This window comes from Passer montanus, unplaced genomic scaffold (genome assembly GCF_014805655.1).
Source record: "Passer montanus isolate IOZ18808 unplaced genomic scaffold, ASM1480565v1 scaffold19, whole genome shotgun sequence".
NCBI lineage: Eukaryota > Metazoa > Chordata > Aves > Passeriformes > Passeridae > Passer > Passer montanus.
The window spans coordinates 10,502,969-10,525,663 of record NW_024366480.1 but is presented as its reverse complement, the minus strand read 5'-3'; the positions used below and the strand labels follow the sequence as shown (position 1 = coordinate 10,525,663).

The following is a 22,695-nucleotide window of genomic DNA, read 5'->3' as shown; positions in this document are numbered from 1 at the left end:
AGTGGGCATACTGGGGGACTGGCCAGTGGCCAGGGCACTTCAGCCTGCTTTCCCAGGACACAGCAGACTGAGTGTCCCCGCCAAGATGACACAAGCATGGCTTAATCATACCTTAAAATGAGGCACTTGCTATGGAGAATTATTTAAGTCATCAGTCAGGTCAGAGTTTGTTTTTCTGCAACTATGTAAAATATATGGATGAAATAGATGCACATGCCCACACACATGCAAATTTACAGATGAAGCTACATGCAGGCACAATTGTATCCATAGGGGTTTGTGAGCAGCACTGTCCTTCTTTCCTCATTCCTGGAAATACAGAACAGTGCAAAGAGAATGGATTCTCGTGCTTGCTTCCTCCACCCAAATCCAGGCATTAAGAGCAGCCTCAGTTTGCTTTGGAAAGCCTTAAAAAGGACTTCACAAAATTAACAAAATTAACTTCACAAAATTAACTGGGTAACCAAGTGTGAGCTCAGCACCACTTGCAACAAAGGGAAGTGATCCCAGAAGCGACACAGGGAGAGAAGTTTTACCCTCTACACACACACATCATAACTCTTGCAAGCAAAGGACTTGGGGCTGGAAAGGAAAACCATTGTATCAGCACTCTACAAGGTGGCCATTCAGTTTTCTTCACCAACTCTTTAAGGTAAAAAAGACTGGGAAATAACCTTATATACTAACATAGTCCAGCCTATATGTACATGTCCTGGCTTTCTCCTTGCTCTAGGATTTTACCCATAGCTGTCTCCAAACCCAGGCATCCATTCAGAGGTATTTGCTGGTTGACATCAATGCCTGACCTAGTCAAACAGCTGCCAGGTCCTGGGCATGGCCCTAAAGGGTTGGTACAGACACAGCTCAGGAGGTTCAAAATGCTGCTCTTCGGGGACAGATATCTTAAATACCTAGAATGAACACCCATTATATATTTTGTGACTGAGAAGGCCTCAAACTTAGATTCTGTGCATCCACATGTGTACAGATACACACAGCATGTGGCAAGACTGGTGTTTTTACTTACTGAGAGCTCATAATGAAAATTAGCTGGAGCTTCACACCCACCACAAGGCACACAGAGCAAATAACACCCATGAAGTTGATTGTCTTGGAGTTGTGTAAAGCAGAATTTGTAGCAGCACTCTCCCACCTCTAGCAGTATTGAAGAAAAAAAGTTTTTATTCAGCAGAATTGCAAAACGGAGCTTCTTGGAAAATACCAGGCACCAGGCAAAACACAAAGAAAAGTGGTTCTCCAGCGCAAGGTAGGAGTGCTGGCACTCAGCCAGATGCTTGGGTGCTGGTTGTACTGCCTTGTCATCAGACTTGCAACCCCAAAATTGCTTACCAGTCTTCTGCCTGGCAGTTCCCTTGAGCTGGTGGTGGTGGTAGAGGAGATGGTGTTGGCCTCTATCTAGCTTTGTGTCTTCTTGCCAGAAAAGAAATATTGTATTGGGGAATTTTTGATCAGCTCTTTATTCTCATCACATCTCTCACACATTATGTATTTACATTGCATAATTAACTTAATTTATTTCCTATACATTTCATTTCTTTATTTCCACATTCTGTCTACATTAGAGCACAGACTATGTGGGGAAGAATCTGGGTTTTTTTCTTCTGCTTTTTTTATCCATTTACATCCTTCTGAAGTGCCATGCAGAGCCACAGTGCAATCGCATGCAAATTATCACCATCGGTAATCGTTAACTCCCATTTATCCTTAATGATCTCTCAAAGCCCATGACTGGCACCGTGACTGTCACATCTTTGCACTGCTGTTTCTTTTCTTTCTTTATGATTTGCCCCATGTACACATTTTAGGAAAGCATCCACATACTGGATGTTTTATACAGTCAGGAGGCCATTGCCCGTATTCAGCCCCTGGGATTTGAGCCTCTTGTTCCTCCAAAACCATGGAAAAGCTATTCTCCTTCTTTTTTTCTTTTTTCCCCTCTCCTGTCTTTTCATTCACAATTTAACTAATAATGAGCTATTCTTAGTTTCAGTGATTTGGCCTCTCTTTAGTTTGCCTTATATGTTAAAATTCTGCTTTGCCTGTGTGGGTGTCTCACCCTCTCACTGTTTCTACTTGGTTTCAACTGATCAAGAAATCAGTGATATTTCTGTACACAAAGTTTCAGAGGGACAGATGCATGAAGGTTGGAGTCCTACCCTTCTGGCATGCTTAGATCTGGCTGATAAATCTCTCCTGACCATTCTTTTCCTTTGGAAAAAATGCTGTCAGGGGAATGGGATGTTCCCTGGCAGGGAAGAGAGGAAGATCTAGAGCTTTCTCACCTTTCCAGATGGGATCCATATTTAGTAGGCAAGATTAACATCCATCAGCTCTGTTGTTTTGTATGAGGCTTGTGTTTGTTTAATGAAAAAAATCTTGCTTGTTTCAGCTCTTGCGAAAAAACGAAACTGGAAAATTTGATCCTTTTAAAAAAAAATGGCTGAGACAAAACCTGTCAATAAAGTAACTCCATTAAAGGAGTTAAAAGTGGTTTTGTCCTGCAGTAATAACACACTAACTCCAGAGATGCACTGAGTTGTGCAGTGATGCTGAGCAAAAACATTGGGGCCCTGACCCTAAACCCATCAAAGCCTTTCCCTTTTCTTCAAAAGCTCCCAAGCTCTGAGCATGTTGTCCCAAGTGCTGTTATTTGTACTGTCTGAGGGGCAGTGGGTGTCTGCCTGGAGGTCCCTCTGAGCCCAGGGTGGCAGAGGGTCCCTGGTGCTCCCAGGCAGAGCAGAGGAGTGGGGCAGGCATCACTCAGGCATCGCTCCAGCTGCCTGCAGCTGGGGAGGGGCAAGGCACAGCTACTGCCACAGACAGCTGGGCTCTTGAAGCCACAGGCAGACAAGAAGTTGGGTAAAAAATGCAGGATTACAAAGACAGAATAAAGAAAGTGTCCAACCAGCTATTAACAGATAAATAAATAAATAACCTGGAGTAATCATCCCACCTGTGGGTTCTGATGTGCAGCACTAGTCTGGCTGTAACTTTCCTTGTGATCTTTATATTTCCCTAAAAGCAAAGCCTAGAGCTCTGAGGATAAACTGATTCACCATGATAGGAAAAATAGAGGTAATGTGTTGCACAGCCCTGGACAAAGATGGCGCTTTAATCATACAGCCTTATCCAGCCAGAGCAAGCAAAATTCAGAGTGACTGCAATAGAGGCTGTATAGGATTTTGCAAGGCTTTAATTTGATTCTTAATTTGCATTTCTAAGTTATAAAGAGAAAAGCAATTTATAAATATATATGTGAAAAAAAGAAATGTGTATGCAAGGAGACAATAGAGAGGACAGAAAGTCCACCTCCTAGAGGCTCTGCTTCTAATCAATCATAGTGCTTGAATTAATTTAAAACTTGTATTTCTGATGCCAGAAACATGATGACCAAAATTTTAGTCAACACATGAGCTGATTGCAGTTGTGTTTGGCTCTTGGTTGTCAATTAAAACCACATATTAACAGAAAGTTTGACTAATTTTTACCTCTATCATGTTTTTAATATGTAAGTTAGCTTTTTTTCTATTTAGCATTTTAAAGTCACAACCTGCAGCAGGCAGTATCAATCAGAAAGCTAACTGGGTTCAGAAGTATAAAACCAATCACTTTTGTGTCTGTTCAGTCATTAACAGCTGAAATTAAGTAATAATTAGTATTTATGCAACTAGAATGTGGCAAAATTAATCTAGATAACATAGAAGACCAGTATGCTAGGATCTGTGCTATACAAATTAAATAATTTCCTCAGATTGCTGAGACATAATTAGTTGTGTAAATTTTTTTTTATTTTTCATGGCCTGATCTCTGTGAACAATTAAAGTCAGTCATGTTTTCCTCTGAATTTGGTTTCCATTATTAGGAATTAAAACAAAATGGTGCTCATGAAAGATAACAGTGCTCCGGAGACCGAAATGAAGTTTCCATATATAATTGCACATATGTCCACATGGCCTACCAACAACGATAAAATCTGCTGTCTCAGGAGATCATCTTTCAAAGCCTGCCTTCCATTATACTGCTAATGCTGATAAATGTGTCTCTTTTGAGGCCAAGTGCCTGTATCTCCATAACAATTCATGAAAGTGATTCATGCAAAGAAATTGTTCATTGGCTTAGAATTTACTTAACCTTGTCTCTTATTTCAGCACAATACACACTGGAGTTTTCATTTGAGATGAGATGCAGTATTTTTAATGCCCAACACACACAAAAAACCCCAAACAGTCATTCAATACCCTGATACTTCCTGAAAAATGCAGGTTTTCACATGGGATGGATTTGGATGTAAACACAATTTAATGAATTTTTCTTCCCTTTTTCACATGTTTTCACCCATCTCCCTTGTGAACAGTTGTTCATCCCAGAAACAGATCACAATCTGCTCTGTCCTAATAATAACAGCAGTAGAGACAACAGTGTGTTTCCTATTTGGAAAGCAAGTTAGGAACTTCGTCTATTTCACAGCATTATGAGATCACAGTAATTAAAGTCTTCACTTTTCAAGGCAACCATGCAGTTTAGCACACCCTTGTTCTGCTTTCTAGCTGAAGGAGCCCAAAAATTGAGATTATGATGAGCAAATTCATCTGAGTAGTCTTTATTTCATGGTGCTTAAGGGGAACAAGTGTGTCACTAAAGGTAAATGGTACAAAAAGTAAATGGAACAAAAAGTGCCAGCAAATCATGGAACCTTTTCATTTGACTCATTATTTTCCACAAAGTTTGCTCAGCATTTGAGAAAAAATATTGTGTTGGCAGTCTTGCATCACTGAACACTTGCACAGGCACACTTTTTTTTTCTCCCTCATAACTCTGGTCAAGCTGCTTTGCCAATTTAACCAAGACCAAGCCATGAAACGTGCCAGCTGTGTGGTTTGCGCAGCTCTGTCTGTGAATTGTTTGCATACTTAACAGATACAGCTCAGAGGATGGGGAGGTGGAGATTTTGGAAAATAAGCTGCTGGTTGTTCTTGTATTGTAATATCATCTTGGGTTGGGGGGGTGATTATTCTTGGCAGGAGGACAGTGCTGATTTGAAGTGCCAGCTCCAGTTTGCCAAAGAGGAGGCAGCGCTGATGCGTAAGAAGATGGCCAAACTGGGGAGGGAAAAGGACGAACTGGAGCAGGAGCTCCAGAAGTACAAGTCCATCTATGGAGATGTGGACAGTCCCCTGCCTACTGGGGAAGCAGGGGGCCCACCCAGCACCAGGGAGGCTGAGCTGAAGCTTCGTTTGAAGCTGGTGGAGGAGGAAGCCAACATACTGGGCAGAAAAATAGTGGAACTGGAGGTGGAGAACAGGGGGATTAAAGCTGAGATGGAGGATATGAGGTGCCAGTATGAAAAAGAGTGTCTCAGCAGGGACCACATTTCAAGCATTCCTACCTCGCCCTACGGAGACTCTGTGGAGTCAGCCACGGAGCTACGCAGGCACCTGCAGTTTGTGGAAGAGGAAGCAGAGCTGCTGAGGAGGTCAATCTCTGAAATTGAGGATCACAACAAGCAGCTAACAAATGAGCTGAACAAATTCAAGTTCGAGCCAGGCCAGGAGCCAGGCTGGTTGGATGATGCAGCATCCAAGGGTGGTGGGACCTTGCAAGAGGAGCTGAAGTCGGCCAGGTCACAAATCAATGAGCTGAGTGGGAAAGTGATGAAGCTCCAGTATGAGAACAGGGTCCTGATGTCCAACGTCCAGCGTTACGATCTTGCCTCTCACCTGGGCCTGCGCACCTCCAGCCCCAGGGACAGCGACGCCGACAGTGATGCCGGGAAAAAAGAGAGTGACAGCGAAGATGGTCGTCCACCACAGCCAAAGAGAGAGGGGCCCATTGGGGGCGAGAGCGACTCCGAAGAAGTCTATGAGAAGACGTCGGGTTTTGGGAGTGGGAAGCCATCAGAAGTCAGCGACCTGTGCTCCACCGAGCTCATGAGAGTGAAAGAGGACACCGAGTCATTAATTAACATCAAACGTGAGGCTGAGCGACTGGAAAGGACTGTGGAGCGCCTTATCACCGATACAGACAGCTTGATTTATGATGCAAAGGTGCACGTAACCAGCAGCCCATCCCCTGAGCAGGATTTCAGAAGTGGTGAGGAAAGGGGAGAAGATAAGCATGAGCCAGAGCTTCTGGATACTGTCAACTCCAGGATGAAAGCTTTCCGGAAGGAGCTTCAGACCTTCCTGGAAAAGGTCGATCACATTGGAGAGGGCCTTAAGGAGCAGATGGAGGACCTGTCCCCCCTTCCCCATCTCACAGAGTCTTCCAGTTTCCTATCCACAATGACCTCCATGTCCCGAGACTCTCCCATTGGTAACCTGGGGAAGGAATTGATCACTGACTTCCAGGTAGGTCAGCCTCTTACTTGCCTTCTTTCTCTTTATCGTTTCTCTTTCTTTCTGGCAATTGCTACCCTAGAGCTAATTTTCCTCACAGCTGCTTTGTTATGATTTCAGACCCGCAGTGTATTAAGTGTGTAATGTTAAACAAACACTTTATAGTTTTTTTTCTTTTATTTATTTGCACAACTCCTTTGATTCAGAGGCGGTTCCTCGTGGCAAAAAGGCTAATCCATTGGTGTTAAAGAGATCTGTCTTGTTTTTGTCTGTAACAGCAGTGTTTCCCCATGAAAAAAAGGAGATTAATTTAAAAAAAAAAAATCTGGTGAATGTAAATTAGAAGCCTTGCTAAGAAATGTGAGGAGGTCTTTATTATGCTCTCTTGTAAAAGGGTCAGGCATGTTCTCAAAAGCCTTGCCAAAAGAACCCAACCAAATGCAGTTTTCTAAGTGATGTGTTTTGAAAAGCCTGCTTACAGCTCACTCCCCTAACCGAGCAGCGAGTGAGAAGCTCTGTAGCCAGCGAAGGACTGCCTTGCCTAAAGCGTTGCCCATGGGCGCATGTCTAAACTGCCACAACTGCCACACTGGATATGGCTTTTCTGCACCGCACAAGTAAGGAAGGAAGAGCCTTGTGTCCCATATCCTTCATGACTTGTATGCTTGCTGTTGGTTTGACTCATGCATCCTCATTGCATGCGCCTCATAACCAGTGTTTGCATTCTTTTTTCCTCTCTTTCTCTTTTTTGCTTTTCAGATGTTTCAGCCCATCATTTTGCTCATCCTCATTTTGGTTTTGTTCTCTTCACTTTCTTATGCCACTGTATTTAAGTTGTTTTTTCTGTTCACGCTTTTCTTTGTCTTGTAGTTTTTCAGTCGTCTACCTTACCCATTTTTGTTTTCTTTATTCCCTCCTGTCCTTTTGTTTTTTTGTTATAAACCGCCCATGCATCTAACAGTCCAAACTGAGGGATCAGATGGAGTGGCAGCTCAGACAAGATCGTGGAGAGGAGCAAGAGATTCGCCACCAGCGAGCCACCACCGACCCACACCGCAGAGCTGATGGAGACATTAAACTCTACAGGCCAGGAGACAAGGGCTGTTTCAGTCTAGAGGTCAGCAAAGCAGCCCATCTTACTCACTGCCTCCTGCTGCCTTAGCCAGGAGATGAGTAACAGAAGCCAAGGGTTGGGGGAGTAAATTAGACCAAACACGGCACCCCTGTTGTGAAATTTGTGGTTGATCTCATTTTCCCCATGCAGCTTCAGAAAAGCAAATTTGTCCTAGCTTTTAAGCCATCACCCTACTCCAAGTAGCCTTGCCAAGGGGGAAAGTACAGCTCAGGGACCCTTTACAACTGAGTAGAGAAATGAAAGAACTCCAGAAGAGGTTGCAATCCCTGATATTTGATCATGCTTCCAGGTTTTAGCATGTGGATATTTTAAATCTGGAAAGTCCACAGACAGAATCCTTTGCATTTTGACTGTCAGTAGATGCTGATGTGCATGGTGATTCTCAACACCACGCAGGAATGCAGCACCCTGCAGCTTCCAAAAAAGCTTATTTAAAGCATAAGTCTCCATTGTTTCAGTTGTTGAGTACTTTTCCATTTGTCAAAAGCATCAATCCATTTTTATTTAAATCTTCATTCATGCAGAGGCCATATCTGCCTCAGTAAACATCTCCTTAGCTGCTTTCTCATGAACACAGATTGTTCAGACAATGGAACTGGTCATGAAGAAAACAACTTCAAATCTGTCTCCATAAAGGTGGGCTTGGACTAGTGAGAAATTTTTCTGCTGGCCACTGGCAAGCCAGTTCTTGAAACTGTGATGGTTAGAGTAGCTTCTAGTGAGGGATGAGTTTTAATGTGCTTTTAATTCTATAGACACATGAAGAAGACTTAATAGATCTGAAACCCTAACTCAGTCTGGAGAAAGGGGACAGGTGGCTAGGACAGCTGGGTTAGCAAGTAAGCAATTGCAAGGCCTAGAAAGCAGGGGTAAGAAGATAAAAACTTCAGGGCAGCTGGTAGCCAAACAGCGTGATGATGTGGATATGAAAGTGGCCCTTCACCTTAACACAGGTAATTCTTTGCTGGTTTTGTTTGGTTTGGTTTAAAATATCCCAACAGCACAGATCTTTGGTAGGATTAGAACAATAAATTTGTTCAGCAGCGTCCCTTCCAACTTTTCACTTGTAACAGTGATAATAGACCTCAGGAAGGATATCTGATAAATCCAGGACACCATAAGCTTCTCACTGAAGAGTAAAGTAATTCTTCAGCTGTGAAAGGGGCCAGTGAGGTAAAGAAATCTTGTTCAGCATGGATCCCTTTGCAATCAGAAACTGATATTGCTTGACAGTTACGGTAGATAAGGTCAGAAAATTACTCCAGCAATATTTAAATATTACAATATTTCTGTTTAAATTCTGTCATATTTATTGGTTCCTCCTACATCTTAGATCAGTGTTGTTATTATATTAAGGCCTGTATATGTATGCCCTCTGTTAGATGAGGGATTTGGCTATTTTTGGCACAATACCTTTTTTTTTTCCTCTCCCAGGATGGGATGAGGTATAAAATATGTACAGTAAACTGTACTTGAACAGAGAAGGGAAAGTTTTCACACCGCAGCCTAGCAAGGACCAAACCAGTAGTTATAATCAAAGGTACAGAATAACCAGTTTAGCACCAGATGTGCTCAAAACATGACCTAGGCTGGGGCTCAAATAGTCTAACTTGAGAAAATGTGGAAGACTAATGTGTTTTTACAGTCATGATCACTTAAGCAAAAAAGAATATTATATTGCTTTATGCTAAAACTTTTTAGTGGGAAGGCAGCCCACTGAAATCTTGAAATCTTAAAATCTGTAGTGGTCAAGTGAAGCAGAAGATTTCTCAAAATCATTTTGGAAGATATCATTTTATTATTTTGTTATTCAATTTAATGTTATTATTCACTTTAAGTATTTCAATTTATTTTAATTTTTTTTTTTAATTTCAAACACTGCACTAACAAAAACTGTAATTTTTTTGTTCCTGGTGAATGAGCAGGAAAGAATACTATTCGAATACTGAAGGTGTCTTTTTATTACCCCAGAAATTTCAAATGGAGACTCAAATGCCAGCAGTGGATATGGCTATACATGAGTCTTTATCTGCTTTGACTTAAGAAGTGAAAATATATGCACTGGCCTTTCATTTCACTGAGGAAAATGTTTTCTTTTTATTCAAGCAAGCTTATTTGTCTAAATTATTTTTTCCAAGCTGAATTTTAAATTAAAATTTTTACAAGCAATGGCACACAGCTTCCATTTAACAATTCCTTCTATTTTTAAAAATGAGCACCATGGGAGCTTAATTGTTTTATTAAAAATAATAAATGCAGACAGACATGTGCTTGAAACCACCCTGTGGCCTAACTATAAACATGTGCTGTTGTTTGGGCTTTTCACTTTAGTTGTTAGTGCAACAGGATTATTAGAATGTATTTGCATGTTAAAGAGGTGGGTTAGAGTCCCAGTCCAAGGGAAATTATATCTTGAAATTGCCTTAAGAGCAGGGCTTTGTTTTCTTGCTGAAACAAGCCTTTCAGCTGCTGTTGTGGGAGGCTGGAGCCCATTGGGGTGGATGTTCCATCCATTATTCATTATTTTAGCAGAGCTCTGTTGTGGTGGGATGGGGAAATCATTCTTTACTATCCAAGGAAAAAGCAGGTGAACTAGTAAGAATTGCCCTGACTAAAATAAACAGGAGAACTAAAACAGGTAGCATGGAGCAAACATCTTATGGCAATAGATGGAAAGCAATGGGAAAAACAGTAAATAATTTTTCACCTGGTGATTTCTGCCAATGGAATATCCATAAACAAAAGACAGTCTCCTCAAGCAATTGCTTCCTGTTTATTCAGAAGTCAGAAGACATTCAGAAGAAGAAAAAATTCTCTCTTTCAAATGACCAGATATGGCTTGGTCCATTTAATACCTGATGCTCTAAATTTGAGCTGTTCTGCTAGTTCTCTTCCTTCAGAGGATCTCAGTTCTGCCTTTTCCTGAGCAAGTGTATATCAAAGGCAAAAACACTTTGCATTTCAGATTTTGATTGTTTTCATACATGGCTTTTAAAGACTTACCATTTACTTCTGTGTAGAAAATTACCATAAACTCTCTGACACTCATATGTTATGGAAAAAGAACCACTGAAGGGAATTCATTTAAAAGGAGTGAATTGTCATCAGAGATTTAAAATAAAAGCAACTAGGCTGGAGAAGGTGAGAGCATGTCTTAAACACCAAGTTTTCCACAAGGTCTAGTAATAAAATAGGAATAGCATATAAGCCACTTTTAATATGTTTATCTATTCTCCTTACTTATCATGCTGATAAGGAATGTATAAGTCTAAGTTAATTACTGGGTTAAATGTGGACCAACAAGATACAGTGATGTGCAACTTAGGTAAGTCAATTTGCCACCTGCTTTGAATGAAAACTTCTGTATGGATCCATTTTGGACCTATGAGGAGAATCTTGACCTATATTTTGACAGTTCTGGTTTTTGACTGGTGCTGTTTCTGTGCAATTTTCATACCTCCATGTGAGTGTTTTTCAGCTGGATGGTTTTTGTAGCAGCTCCCAGCCATGTGCTGAAAATTTGCATGTGCATTTCTCTGGTTAAAGGTTTTGTTTTTCCAGAAAGGAAACAGTGAACGTTTACACATTGTGATTTTTTTTTCTTTTGGTAAAAAAGCAAAAAAACCCAACAACAACAACGAAGGACTACATAGAAAGTTGTATGTCTTATGTCCACTATTCCTCCAATGCAAAATGTGGGAAGGAGAAAGATAAACTGCTGCTGTGATTATTCCTTCCCACCAAGATTAGGGGATGCAAGAATAATTTACTTTGATGTATTGTATTCTTTCTTGCTGTGTAAGATTCTGTAGAGGCTGACAGTGTAATGGCTTAAAAGATCCTTTATGATGTAAATCTGGATATTTGAGTTCTAACTGAACTTGGTGAGACTTTGTGTACTATCCATACAATGAGGGATTTTTAAAGACTCGAAGTGTTCTGTGTTTTCCCAAACTCAGAGACTTTTCATATAAGCAGAGACAAATAACCACACAGCTGCCTATTCTACACTAGCAAATGAAATATGTGTTGTCTATTTTTAAGGGGTGAGAAGAAGAGTACATCTTCAGAAGCAGCCTTTGCAAATTCAGTTAGATGGGAATTGCATGTAAAAGGTATAACAAAAGGCACTGGAACTTTCTGACACATGCAATGGCCAGCTGTCAGTCTGTGAAAAAGTAGCAATTTTTAAACTATGTGTTCAAATGTAAGGTCCAAATATCAAAGCATTATAATGTAGCTTTAGAGAGGCAGTATAAAATAATAATCTTTTGACTTCGAATTGCATGCAAATGCTGGAAAGAAAGCATCATTCTACCCTGCCTCCTCAGGACTTATTTGTTTGATGATTTCTGGGGGTGGGAGGGAAAGCTTAAGAGAAAGATTCCATGAAATTTCATGTTCACGGTTGTTGCATATAAATTGATTAGGTTTGCAGGCGAATTGAGGTTGCAATTAGCTACGGTAAAATGGAGAAAGCAGAAAAATAAAACCTAGTCATACTTTGTCTTGGATGGCAATCTTGTAAAAACAAGTCATGGCAGATATGTGGGATTGTGTGAGCTGCAAAGTAACCTAAAAAGCTGTCAGCACTCTGAGAGGTGAGGAAAGGGGTCGGTAAAATGAGGGAGCAGTGGTGAAGTCCCCAAGATGACTTTTCTCTGTGCATCCTCTTGAGGTAAAGACAACAGCATGGATTAGCTTGTTCTGGAGTGATAACAGGTGAGATAAAAGGACTGGGCAGAAGGATTTGGCAGTGCTGTCTGAGGGGACAGGAGTGGAAGTGTGTCTGGTAATGCAATACCTGGGATAATGGGACACTGTTGGTCGGTGTTGAGCTGTGCATGAAGTGCAGCTGTTTCCGTGGTGCTGTGGTAGAGTAGCAGTAGCTCGTAGCTCCCATAGTATTGTGTTTGTACGTCTTGTAGTGAGTGTGTGTCTGTCCTGTGATGTCTGCACATTGTGCAGTGGCTGTCGTATTCGGGGTGTCTTCTGTTCCTCGTGTAGCACGCTCCTCAATGAGAACAAAGGAAACAAAGAATGGAATATAACAGGTTATCAACTGTTGTGTCCATTTTGTAGTAATGTTCCTTTTTAAAACAAAACAAAACCACAGTTGTGCCACAGACTGCAGCCTGCTGGTTGCATGATAGGGGACTGATTTCCACATGTAAGCATCCAGACATCCATCAGAGCAGTATCGGGTACCTGAACTGCATACAAAAATATTACACTATACATTTATAAGTCTTATTTATTTACAATCCTAATAGATTGTTTAGCAGCACTCTATTAGGTATGTAAGAGGCCTTATTTCTCATGATTTTGAGCAGTGGAGCTATCCCAGCACCTCTGCTAGAAATAACATTATATATAATTATGGGCTGTGAAGAGTTCTCAGGTTGCATTGGAAGAGAAAAGGTGTGCAGCTCTGCATTCATGCACTAGCTGCTTTCTAACTTAAATTTACTTTAGGACCTACAAAAATGTATAGTCCTTTAAGAGGCAAAGCAGTTGTGATGTGATTTTAGCATACATGTAATACTGCATCTGCCTTCATGATATATTTAATTTATTTTCAGTAATTGCAACAGTTCCCACATAATCCTGGCACTGAAGTTTCCTGAAATTTGGCTTTGATGGGCTACATATTTATAAAAATATTGGATGGGTTAATAATTTTGAATTCATAAAGGGAAATAACATCTTTTTTTCAAATTATACATTAATGAACTGATACATTGGTTTTTGTTTGCCATATTCCTAAAGAAGCCTGATCAGAATAAAATAATGCAGAAATTCCTGATGAAAGTAATTTTTCCTTTATTGCATGAGAGAATTAAATAAAGAATTTACAAATGATTGTGCCAAACTCACAAATCCCATCATAAGCAGTTCTTTTCAAAACCAAATTTTGACCTTATGCACTACAAAATATCTGCAGACATATTACAGAAACAGATTAAATTGCTAAGGCAGGTCATGTTCTCTTAATCACTTTATGTGTACCTTTCAGAAGGATGGAAGTGTCTTTTCCTCAGGTACAAAACAGACATGCACAAGTCAATAAATGACTCAAGTAAAGAAGGAACTGATAGGGCCCAGAAAGTCTGTGTAGGTCCACTTTTGGTTTTCAGCAGAGTGTGGTCCTGCAGCTAGATTTTGGGATGCTTCCATGTGCCTTATCTCATTTTTCCCTAGAGGAGGGGTGAGGCGTGTCTGTTCCAGGGAGAAATACATTTTGAATAACCAAAATGTTCCAGCAAGGGCTGTGTGGCCTGAACAGCAGCAGCTGCTGGCTTTGCTCTGGGAGGAGTGGTGAGGAGGTGGATGGAGGTTTTGCTCTGGGAGGTGGGAGGAGTGGTGAGGAGGTGGATGCCGGGGCTGATGGAGATGGAGAAATGGCACCACAGCCCAGGAGAGCGGTCCCACGACCTTTGTTATGTCCTTGCAGCTGCTGAGGCTGGAGCACACAGGACATGGGCCAGATAAGAATTTAGGCTTACACTTTGAAGCCTGAAGCAACCCTGTCATTAAGTACATTTTTGCTCTGGGAAGTAGGAGTAGCTTTCTGTGGTTGCACACGTGAAGAGGATGGCATCCAGCTGAGCATCACTTTTGTGCAGATAAATCAGTTTTGGCACCAATGTGAGAGACACAAAGTGAAGGGCACAGAAAGTTCTGGTCAGAAATATAAGTGCCACAAGATTAATTACCGTAGTGTGAATAATGAGATCTGACTCTGCCTTCTTGGGTCTTTATTTTTGAGTTAAGTAACTTTCAGGAGTAAAGTTGATGGGATGCCAAACTTAATGAGATCATAAAATTGAAGCTATTAAGATTAAAACAGTATGGGACCTGAAGCGGGGGATACTTAATTATTTTGGTCAGATCTCAGGCTCACACAGCTTATCACTGTGACATTTTTGTCGTAATTATTTTGAGTAGAAATCACAAAATGAAGTTGATTTGTGCAAAGAACTGTCTTGTATCTGAAGAAAGGGATCTTATGTATCCTTGGTTTAATAAATGCTATCGCATTAACTGCCCTATCAAAACTGCTGCAAATGAATAAATAATTAAGTTCAGTATGCATGCATTAGATTAATCTTGTGCAGAGGTGTTAAAATTTTCAGCTTTGATTATGATGAAGAAATGCACCACCAAATACATAATCCTGCAAACAGGAGTCTCAGCTATTCAAGGCCAAACCCAGAGCAGAGGCCTGAGGAGAATATCCAATGTGTAACATCAGCATTCCAGTTTTAGTTTCCAGAAGAAGGCACACAGGAAATTCCCACACAGATTTAGGACACTGTTATTTATTTGCACACTGTGCTTTGGTTTTAACTATTGATAATCTTGAGTTGTGCAGATGTCTGTCCCATGGCTCTTTTCTTTTTCATTTTTTTCACACCTCCGAGACACATTTTCTGCTAAACATTTCCCTTTGTCCTGCTGATCAGCTCAGGGATTCCCATGTTTTACCTGTACAGAATGTATCGATACAGGAGCTTCAGGCTCAGCTTGAGCAGGAGACAAGACTTCACCGAGAGGAGCAAGAAAAGTTTTCAGAAAGGATCATCCAGGTAAATACAAAACCCACCTGGGAGAGACGCATGACCATGATGTGTGACATGAGCCTTGTTTGTCAGGACTGTGGGAACTTGTGTCCTGATGTGTGACCTCATCTGAGTAAATGAAGAATCTGGAATTTGAGAAATCTAAACTCAAGCCCATTTTGCCACTGCAAATCTGGCTTCTCTGCTTGGTGGACAGAATTTTTGTCCTCCCCTCTGCTGGGGAAATTGTGGTAGAGATATTAAATACTGCATGGAGAATTCTGTCACCCTTCAGCTCTCTGTGAGCTGGGGAAGGGTGTGTTTGATCCATGGGAGCTCAGTTTGACTCCATATCTCATTCTGACTCCTCCTAGTCAAAAGAAAATCCAGCACCTCTCTGAAGTCAGAGGAGTTATGGGCACATAGCTGAGAAACAAATCAGGACATTAATTCCTGTATTTTTCAGTACTCAGTGCTTCCAATCTTCTTACTAATAGCTAGTGAATAAATAATATTTTTTTTACATGAGCTCCCCCTGCTCTTTTGAAGGCTGGAACTAAGATTAGTCAATCGTTTTCTGATCTCTAGTTCCTAGAGCGAAAAAAATCTGTTGCTAATTTCTGCAGGCTGTTTGGCTCTTAACTGAAGTTTTCTTTTGAAATTTACTTTATGGACTAAATTCAGCATAATTGTTGCATACTGTAATGAATTTTTCCTTGTGCCAACTAATCTCTTTATGCCCAAGTAGTATCTCTCTGTTTTTTCATAACTAGCTTTAATTTCCAGTTGATCTCCACAGGAGCTTTCCACTGGAGTTTTGAAGGCAACCAGTCAATTGATTTCCTTCCTAGTTGCCTCACCTATGAATGCTTTTTGGAAGCTATGTCCATCTCTTAAAGTTCTTTTCTTGTGCAATTGCTATCCATTGAAAAAGCATAACACTCTATGAATCTACCTCCACTAGGGTCTTCTGCAAGAATTCATGACCACAAGGATTTGAAATATAACAGCTTGTCAAAATGATAAAAAATGCACCAAAATCAAAGCTAGCTGTTCATGTTGATAGCCAGCAGAAATAGAAGAATAAAAGGATTTTCTGGATTCTTCATTTTTTTTCCAGATTATGCCCGTTCTGTTGATAATATTCCTTTTTTATCACTTTCCAGGATTTCTGGTGGAAATTACTCAGATTTTTGCTGTATTTAACCATAAATTTATTTGGTGAAAATATGGTCATCAACATCAAATCTACTTCTTTCTTTCTTTTAGTTTTAGTAAAAACTAAATTTAAAATCAGCTCTTCTTTTACTTTTTTACTTTTAGGAATGTTTAATGACATCAAATTGATGGGTGCCACCAGTGTATAATCTCCCTGAGTGTTATTAGGAGTTGTGTGTATGTTTTTTTGGACCATTATGGCTAATTTTGTTCCAGACTACTTTTAAGCCTCATTTAAACACATTTAAGCTAGCCACTACTGTAAATAATTTCAATTTAATCGTGAACTTTTTAAGTCATAGTAGCATAGATGCTAAAAATGTGCATTATGCTGGAGCACATCATGTAGATGGCAGGCAAGTCCTTAGGAAAGTATCTCATATGGACTGGCACCCTATTTCAGAAGCATCTGAATGTTGCCATGAAAATCAACCATATATTTCTTAGCAGTATTTATTGCTAGGGAGTGCTAATCCCTGAATTATTCTTTATTCTTATGTGAGCATTGTTTGTTGCAGGGCGTGTTCCGATGGTTTGGATTGTTGTGGTCGTAAGTGTACTGTGGCTTTCATAGATTTTATCTATGGAGCTGGTCAGGAAAAGGAGAGGCTGTTGTTCTGCAGACTGGAAAATAAAAACTGGCACCTCTAAACAGTGACTCTGTACTCATTTTCCATCTGCATTTTCTTCATCCATGAAGAAGGCACAGCTTGGTTGAAGTGGAAAAACTTTCTCATCTTTGTGCAACTAATTTGTACAAGTTCTGTTGGCTGCAGGTCATGCCATGGGTTTTTTTTATATATTGAGGGAGAGGTCATGTTTAAAGAACGATGTTTCAGGTGACCTTGCATTGAAACAGGTGTAGTTATTCGTTTTCTCTAAGGAATGAGCTTTTCTTGGTGATTTTAGTACTGAGGCTGAGACACGTTGAGTGCTGAGTTGCAATCTGTTCCTGTCTCTTCAGTTCCTGCTTGTGTCCCAGATAAAATCATGCCAGAATGAGAGACCATTTACTGTGGTATCATTCAGTATGAACTCCAAGAAGTGAGGGACCAGTAGTGGTATCTGAGGTACTGGAAGTGTTTTCTTCAGAAGTGTTGCCCTTCCAGAGGCAGAGTGAGACGTAGCAACTGTGGACAGATTTAACCTGTGCCTGTGGGGGGAAGTTTCAAGGCAAATATTCCAGGTTGTCTGAAGGGCAGCTGTGGTCCCACCTTGTCCAAATGGCTGCAAATGCATTTCATAGTGTGATATGTGCAGCAGTGTGGGCTGGTAGCTCTGCTGGGAACCTACTGCAGAGATACAATCAAGAGAGGGAGGAAAATATGAGTGGTGTAAAATGTTTAACCAGCTTCAGAGATCTTGTGCATCATTGAAGTAAATATCCACTTCCACAGCAGGTTACTTTCATATGGTTATCTCAGAAAAGCTTATAATCTGCTATCCTCTAATTTCCTCAGCAGTCATAACTGCTGAAGAACTTATTGAGCCAAGACTGAGCCAAACTCACTACTGATGAAAATTAGTGATTTCAGTTTGTCTCACCCAGTGAAGAACAACTCCTGGAGACTGCCCCAGGACACCACTCTGTTGACATGTTGCCTGTTATTCCATTTAAGCTGGAGGAGGAGCATATGCAGACCCTGCGGAGAAAAGACTTGGAAGTGCAGAGCTTGACTTTGCAGAACAAACTGGAGGAGAAGACCTGGAGTCAGGAGAAAAATCTGCTGCAGCAGGAACTCAGGCATTTCAAGCAGGACACCTTTCTCCTGTATGTCAAACTGAAGTGGCTGCTGAAACACTGGCGGCAAGGCAAGCGAATGGAGGAGGAAGGGGAGGACACATTAGAGGTAACTGTCCCACCTTAATAACTCTGATGAGTACTGGGATGTCCCTTCTTTAAGTGTAGACTTGAAATATGATGTGACACCAGCAGCTTTCAAATTGCATATATGTTGAAAGGGGATTCAAATTAAACATGAAAGCTGGTGTTGGCTTGTGCTGAAGTATATTCTGCATGATATGTTACAGATCACACATCTTTAAAGCGAAACACTTAACTAGTACAAACAGCTGGTCCTAAATACTCTCACATGGTAAATGAAAAATTAATTAGGTCTCAAAGATATGACTCCTGAGTAATTTTTAAAAAAGGAAAAAAGCACATTAGCAAGGTGAGGGAGTCAAATCTATTTAGATGGATTGAGTGCTGTTGTTTTTCTCATCCAGTGCACAGTGTGTTCCTTACAAAGCCTTCAGCAATACAGATGGAGGGAAGCTCTGTTTCTGTGTTGGCAGGAGAATTATACAGCTTCATGTGGGAACTTACAGTGAATCATCCTTATTTGTTCCCCTTCTCTATACACACACGTCTGTCACCGTCAGCAGCAGTACATCAGTCGTCATCATGGTGCTTTTCTAAGTAGAGGCTAAATCAAGACCAGGAATTTCAGAAGTACTTAACAACCTGGAATCCCCAAGCTGACACATCTCAGCAGGGGTGTGGTTGCCAGCCAACATGCACTGGGAAGGAAGTGTTGAATTGCACACCCAGGATTACCATTTTCTTCTTAGCTAAAGAAAAAAAAAATAAAGTGTTTTCCCATTCTGATATTGTTCACTAAATTATTGAGAACAATAGATTTGTTTTGCAGGTTCATGCAATTCTGAAGCGATTTGGTAAGCAACAAAGCAATTTTTCTCAGTATTTCTCGTCCTTTTATGCCTAGTGTTTTTCAAGGTTTGCTGCATTTGGCAGTACAAGTAATCTTTCAGGTCTGGTCAGAGTGTGCTTAAGCTGAATACTCCAATGTTTTGTTTTCTTAGATAAAGAGTGGCTTAACATCTTTAGATTCATCTGCTGGTAATATGAGTCAGAAACAAGAGAGGAGTAGCTATTTAGAAATAATTAGCTTCTACTTTACTTCAGCAGTGTTAATTTGCTTCTGTGTAAATTAGCTCATCTTCTAATACTGAACTGTTTGGATTTTTTAACTGCTTAATTTATTACCAGCCCAGATGTATTGGAGCCATGTTTTCCTTATGCTTTGCAGAAAATAAAAAAATAGATTTGGATACTTCCTAATCTCCATTACTTCATCACAAAATACACCAGTGTTTTGTATAGTTCTTGATTAATGTGTGATGGATTATATCCTTCATGTGACATGAGACCCATCTCAGTTGCATAAATCCCCTGTGTTGCAGGCCTGCATTGTGGTGTGTTCACACATGCAGTATGCGATGTGTCACTCAAAGATGAGTTCTGTAGCCTGAGCTGAAGTCAATATATGCCACCACAGAGATGCAGTCCCTTCCCTTAGTCCTTCAGTAGATTCCTGGCCCCAGAGGTGAATGGCAAAAATGTGTTCCTGTGTTCCTGCATTCCTGTCTCCTTGCATTCTAGATCGAGCACCCTGAGGTCCTGCCAGACTTCAGCATTCAGCCTGAGCAGAAGGCAAATGATGCAGAACAAGAGGAGGAGGAAGAGGATGTTGTGTTTGCACTGACAGATTTCTCCCAGCATCCCACCACGGAGAGCACTGATCATGGACCACAGCTGCAGACTGCAGAATTACTGCAGCAGCAGAAGCAGGTACTACACTATTTATATATCTTGCCCTGGAAATGGAAACTGTGGATTTTCTGAAAGAGTTCTGTGCTGCTGTGTTAAATCACCTAGAATTATCCTTGTGTAAATACTTCTAGCTTCACAGCAATTACAGTGGATTTCATCCATTATATTTACATTTAAATTTAATCACGAGCCACATGATTACTGTTCTTCTGTTGACAGATGCTATCAGTGAAAAATCCTATTTCCTCTTGTGGCTGTTTGCCCAGAAACATCTATCAGTGTGTGATGGTTTACAGAATTTACAGGCTCCTCTTGTCTGAGCACATCTATTGTACTCTACTGTCAAGCTTTTAGCAAGAACATGTGATTTTGTTTCCTTTAAATAATTTAAGAAACTAGCACATGTATTTAATGTTTCCCTTAGAGATGATGGGAAAATGATGTAAAAGTTCCTTCCTGTCACTGGACTTATTTTTAAAAGCCTGAAATCAAATCATACTAACTTTTCCCTGGCATCTCCTGTGCCCTGAGTGTGTGTCAGAGCACTGCCATATATCCTAGCTTTTTCCTTTGTACATTTAATATACTAACTATCCTCATCTATTTGTAAGAATACAAATAGAAAAAGAAGACAGGTTTAGTATATTTTTAAATGAAAACCATTCATATGAGACCATCCTGTTACATGGATTTATTTTCAATCCTAAATAGAATGGAGCAAGAATTCTATGTGAAAAAGAAATTCAGGGGAAAAAAAAGTCTTCAGTCTTTAAGCCTGATGTCCCTTCTCTTTGACTTGGGAGCCTGCTCCACAGTGACAGCTCCCAGGAAAACACGTACTCCCTATGATCACAATATTTAGCTGGAGTCACTGCAGGCCTGGGGATTGTGTCTCTTTGCATCTGAGCTCTTCACATTGAATTCCCCAGACCCTCATGATTATGGACAACCTGTTTACTAACTGCCTATGTGTTGCAGCAGGCAGCAGGAAGTCTCTAGCCTATAAAAAGGATATTTTCTGTGGAGGGTGCTACCAAGTTAGTATTCATTTGATGGTTTGGCATTTGGAAAGGTTCTGTCTTGCTGGTCACCCAGACCCATCACTGTCTTCCTCTCAGCAAGCTCTTTGCTGGTAAAAGGCTGTAGGAGGCATGATCAAGAGATGCTCACGAATACACCATCTGACTGCATTCCATCTGCACACTGATTTATTCTGGAATTAGTAAAATAAATATGTACCAAAATGTTGTTTCTTTACAAACTCCATCATGTAATAACTTTCCATATAGAGCTCTTAAAATAGAACATTCAAATGAATTATGTACTCTTTGAAATAATCATTGCTTAGACATTAATCTCAGTTAAGGTGGCAGAAATGGGCAGTAAATTGATTATAATTCATTTTGATATAAATCACAGCAGTTCCAGCTAATCTTGCTTGAAGAATTGATCCATAGGAACTAACCACATCTTGGTACTCCCCAAGACCCCCAAGATGATAAATAGTCCAAATGAACTTATCAGGATAAAACAGATTCCTTTCTCCCCAACCAGAAAAAATGTTATTTTGACACTGCAAGAATGAATAAGTTTGCTAAATATTTCTCATTTTAATCACTATTATTTGTTCTGCTTGCACATGCTGGGGCATCTTCTCACAAGCCCTGCTGTGCTGAAAAACATACTGAGTTTTGAGGGGCTTTCTGCAGGTTCCTTAAGCCCACAACTGGAAAAAAACAGTGTTTATACATGAAATTGGAATGACTGCTGCAGCTGGAAGTCTCCAAGGTTTGCACCCACCCAGAAGAACCCAAAGTTGCTGGATCTGCCTGACAAGCTCCAAGATTAAATGCATCAGCACACACTTCACATCAGTAATGAAACTTTTAGTTAGTCTAGGAGTGGCTGAGATAACTAGGTCAGAAAAAAGAAAGGGCATACAGTAACCTGAGGTTACCCATATTTATTTTTAACATTTCATTTTAATATTTAATGGCTTGTGTTTTCAGACTGCACTCTTGCTGCTGACTTTCTTCCCCTGCCCGGAAAGTGGAATTGTTTTGAGAAAAATTATAAACCCAAAGGCCATAATTTCAACATGCAGCTTTTAATTTTATATTGCTATTATTTGAGATAGTCAGCTTGCTGAAATATACACCAGTCTGTCTTGTCTGGGATTTTTATTTGGACAGTGTGTGGAGGGATCTGGGCAAGGCAGAGCAGAAAGGGGAGAAAAAAGTAAAAATGATAAGAGGCAGAGTAGATCGCAAGTCTGAGAGGGGTCTGTTCATATTTCCCTGCATGACATTGTCCCTTGGCTGGTGGCTGAGGGACACAGCAGAAAGTGTCAGGCAAGGTTAAGAGCCAGGCTGGAAGTTTGTTTGTATTTAGGAGATAAACAAGGTGGACTGGTGGCAAAGCAGAGGAGAGCAGCCTGTGGATAAAGGAAGAGCTTTGTTTCACTTGACTATGAAGGGTGAGATGCCTGTTAGATGGTATATGATATGGGAATAAGGAGTAGAGAGTTTATCTATGGTCCAGTAGAAAAAGCATTGAAAAACAGTACAGTGATGTTGTTGCTGGGAGGGTTTTTAAGAAAATCCCCAATTAGATCTCTTTTCATTCATGCAATGTTTGTTTTCAAAGCTTAGCTAAGAGAAAAACTCAAAGGTATAGTCATTAAGCCCTGAATATTCTGAAATGTGTTGCACCAAGATCCAGCTTATCTTTTGCCTAGATCTGTGATTAGACAGAAAAAATACATGGTTCTGGTTTGCTGTTTAGGCTCCTGACCTTGCGTTTTTAATTGACTGCTCTACTAAACTGCTTGTAATACCAGCCTGTGGC

The 22,695-nt window shown here is 40.5% G+C and overlaps 1 protein-coding gene across 1 annotated transcript in view; it reads left to right on the top strand.

Moving 5' to 3' along the window:
- MTCL1 (microtubule crosslinking factor 1) overlaps positions 1-22,695 on the top strand; it is a 102,656-nt gene that overhangs the window by 54,598 nt on the left and 25,363 nt on the right. The window contains exons 5-9 of the mRNA XM_039706372.1: positions 5,043-6,368; positions 7,318-7,473; positions 14,988-15,080; positions 17,891-18,121; positions 19,678-19,866. Of these exons, the coding sequence (XP_039562306.1) occupies positions 5,043-6,368; positions 7,318-7,473; positions 14,988-15,080; positions 17,891-18,121; positions 19,678-19,866 (1,995 nt within the window). The remainder of the gene's footprint in view (positions 1-5,042; positions 6,369-7,317; positions 7,474-14,987; positions 15,081-17,890; positions 18,122-19,677; positions 19,867-22,695) is intronic.